Source organism: Arachis ipaensis, chromosome B03, assembly GCF_000816755.2.
Source record: "Arachis ipaensis cultivar K30076 chromosome B03, Araip1.1, whole genome shotgun sequence".
NCBI classification, from domain to species: domain Eukaryota; kingdom Viridiplantae; phylum Streptophyta; class Magnoliopsida; order Fabales; family Fabaceae; genus Arachis; species Arachis ipaensis.
In genome coordinates, this window is record NC_029787.2 from 1673294 (window position 1) to 1677093 (window position 3800).

Sequence of the window (3800 nt, forward strand, 5' to 3'; positions counted from 1 at the left end):
GATAAAATTTGCTAACGTAAATATTGAGTGACACTACAATATATATACATCTAACCGTCTTAATTGACTGTTAATATAATAAGTTTATGAAATTACATAAAATCAACTTTAAATTGAGCAATTTTAATACCTCCAAATTTCCTTTAGTTTAGAATTTATTTGATATAATTTCATAAATTTATCATATTAGTACTCAATTAAAACTGTCAAGTATATGCTCTGATCAATATGACGTCATTTAACATGTTACATTAATAAATTTTTATGTCGTTAACAACGAAAGTGATGAAAAGATTAATATCACAAACTTAAAATTTTTGAAGAATAAATTTAATTAAAAAAAAATTAAAAACTAATTTAAAGAACAGATAAGAGATGGGTCGAATTTAATCATTTACTCCTTAACAAATTAAATAAGGTGTTGGCTTCAAATAAAGTGGTTGTTTTTTGGTAACGTTCAACCCACTCATCTCACTCATATCTATCAATGCACCATTATTATTATTATTAGGAACCTTCCAATCAAACCAATAGAGAAGATTAGCCATCATATACTCAACTGAAGCAACCCCAAATGAAATTCCAGGACAACCCCTCCTCCCAATTCCAAATGGGATCAACTGAAAATCTTTTACCTTATAATCAACTTGTTGGTTACCTTCAAATCTTTCAGGAATAAACTCTTCAGCATTGTCCCATAATTTAGGATCCCTATGAATCGCATATAAATTTATATATACGGTTACTTTTTTGGGAATGTGGTACCCTTTTATTTCCACACTATTTACTGTTTCTCTTGGAATCAAAAGTGGACCTGGTGGATGTAATCTAAGAGCTTCTTTGATTACACACTTCATGTACTTCATTTGATTTATATCATTTTCCTCTATCATGGATTTTCCACCCACAATTCTTCTTACCTCTTCTTGTACTTTCTTCATGACCTTTGGATTATTAGCAAGTTCTGCAAAGGCCCATTCAATAATTGATGAAACAGTGTCACCTCCTGCAACTAACAAATCCTACAATTAAAGAAGATGCTAAAGCAAATAAAATACTAACACAACAGAAAAAAACATATTACCAAATAAGAATTTTATTTTGACATTGTCAATAACACACCTGAATTCCTTTCCACCCTTAACAAATTAAGTAAGGCATTGGCTCCAAATAAAGTGGTTGTTTCTTGGTAACGCTCAACCCATTAAACTCACTCATATCTATCAATGCACTTTTATTATTATTAGGAACCTTCCAATCAAACCAATAGAGAAGATTAGCCATCATATACTCAACTGAAGCAACCCCAAATGAAATTCCAGGACAACCCCTCCTCCCAATTCCAAATGGGATCAACTGAAAATCTTTTACCTTATAATCAACTTGTTGGTTACCTTCAAATCTTTCAGGAATAAACTCTTCAGCATTGTCCCATAATTTAGGATCTCTATGAATTGCATATGAATTTATATATATGGCTACTTTTTTGGGAATGTGGTACCCTTTTATTTCCACACTATTTGCTGTCTCTCTTGGAATTAAAAATGGACCTGGTGGATGTAATCTAAGAGTTTCTTTGATTACACACTTCATGTACTTCATTTGATTTATATCATTTTCCTCTATCTTGGATTTTCCACCCACAATTCTTCTTACCTCTTCTTGTACTTTCTTCATGACCTTTGGATTATTAGCAAGTTCTGCAAAGGCCCATTCAATAATTGATGAAACAGTGTCACCTCCTGCAACTAACAAATCCTACAATTAAAGAAGATGCATAATTAATTTATTGTAAATTATCTTAATAATAATAATTAAGCATTTAAGCACTTTTTCAGTCTTAACATAAATATTTGAAAGTTATTTTAAACAATAAATAACTTTCATTGTATTTTTTTTCATGTAAGTCACAACATCTATTTAAGGCTAAGGTAACTGCAGTGACTTAGTCATAGTGTTAGGTGTAATTAATCTTGGGAATCTTTATCTATTAATAGGATTAAGTGTTAGTATATGTATGTAGAGGGAATACTGTAAGAACAGAATATATACCTTTGACAATCTCAAAGTTCCTAGGCCTGTTTCTAACAAAACTGCCTTAATATGCAATTTGAGTGTTCATGAATAATTTTATATGCATCATGTTATGCATAAACTAAAATTAATTATTAAAATTAGTTATTATATATTTGTATATAAACACATGCGTAACTTTTAGTATATATTTCATATTTTTATGTGTATTTTATATTAGTGACTGATTCTAGTAACTGATTTTAGTCTATACTAACATAGTTGATGTTTTAAAAATCGAGAAGAATCTATTATGATAAAACAAAAATGTTTAGTTTAATAAAACAAAAAAAAATGTGTGATACTTGATGGCAAACTGATTTCATCATACGAATCCATGGCTGACGACGGATGGTTTGTGATTCAAGCTCTCTTATCTCTTTTGGACGAGTGAACCTTTCAAATCTATCTCCATGGTCGTCTATGAATTTTTGGATCACAAAACAACAAAATAAAATAAAGAGTAAAGGACAGATCCGTCCCTGACCTTTTTTTTTGCAGATATTTTCGTCCGCGAGAATTGAGAAATACTTTAATGTCCATGAAATAAAGTGGTTGTTTCTTGGTAACGGTCAACCCATTAAACTCACTCATATCTATCAATGCACCATTATTATTATTATTATTATTATTATTATTATTATTATTAGGAACCTTCCAATCAAACCAATAGAGAAGATTAGCCATCATATACTCAACTGAAGCAATCCCAAATGAAATTCCAGGACAACCCCTCCTCCCAAAACCAAATGGGATCAATTGAAAATCTTTTACCTTATAATCAACTTGTTGGTTACCTTCAAATCTTTCAGGAATAAACTCTTCAGCATTGTCCCATAATTTAGGGTCTCTATGAATTGCATATGAATTTATATATACGGTTACTTTTTTGGGAATGTGGTACCCTTTTATTTCCACACTATTTGCTGTTTCTCTTGGAATCAAAAGTGGACCTGGTGGATGTAATCTAAGAGTTTCTTTGATTACACACTTCATGTACTTCATTTGATTTAGGTCATTTTCTTCTATCTTGGATTTTCCACCCACAATTCTTCTTACCTCTTCTTGTACTTTTTTCATGATCTTTGGATGATTAGCAAGCTCTGCAAAGGCCCATTCAATAGTTGTTGAAACAGTGTCACTTCCCCCAACAAACAAATCCTACAAAATTAAGAAAGATGCATAATTAGTTTACTGTAAATTATTTTTTTTTTTTTTTACCAAAGATACAAAGACTTTAAGCTTTTTTTCATTCTTAACATAAATATTTCAAACTTATTTTAAACAGTAAATAATTTTCAAGTATTAATAAAATATCATAAAAGAATCATGACCAATTAACCATTGTTGAGAATCCTTGCATTCTTTTAGAGTAAATCAGACAAATAAATGAAATGAATGCCCCCTAATATTACATGATTGTCTTAAACTATGTTTGGTTACATATTTGTCTTCTTTAATTTTTTTTTTTTTATATGTAAATTATGGCAGGGTAGCTAGAGAGATTTACCATCTACCATTTAAAACTACTTTTTTACAATTAAAATTAAATGCTAAAACGACTCAATTAAAAAAATTGAACTTAATGGTAACCGTTTAAAACAAATTCTTAAAAATGTTTATTTCCTCTTGTAGACAATACAATTTAATTTGTATAGACTAACAATCTAAAATAATAACTATGAAAAAAAATAATCTAAAATAATTGTACACGTACATTTAACGAT

General features: G+C 29.6%; 2 protein-coding genes across 2 annotated transcripts in view; both read right to left on the bottom strand.

The window, feature by feature from the left end:
* LOC110269871 (cytochrome P450 71A1-like) lies at positions 397-1025 on the bottom strand. Its single transcript, XM_021117700.1, has one exon. The coding sequence runs from the start codon at positions 939-941 to the stop codon at positions 402-404; it is 540 nt and encodes a 179-aa protein (XP_020973359.1). The 5' UTR covers positions 942-1025; the 3' UTR covers positions 397-401.
* LOC107632412 (cytochrome P450 71A1-like) overlaps positions 1141-3800 on the bottom strand; it is a 4806-nt gene continuing 2146 nt past the window's right edge. The window contains exons 3-4 of the mRNA XM_016336095.2: positions 2728-3234; positions 1141-1758 (exon numbers count right to left, since the gene is read on the bottom strand). Coding sequence (XP_016191581.2) covers positions 1141-1758; positions 2728-3234 — 1125 coding nt within the window. The remainder of the gene's footprint in view (positions 1759-2727; positions 3235-3800) is intronic.

What these genes read in the sequence shown, in the direction of transcription:
- LOC110269871 (XM_021117700.1), bottom strand. Translation starts at nt 941, where the DNA reads ATGAAGAAAGTACAAGAAGAGGTAAGAAGAATTGTGGGTGGAAAATCC.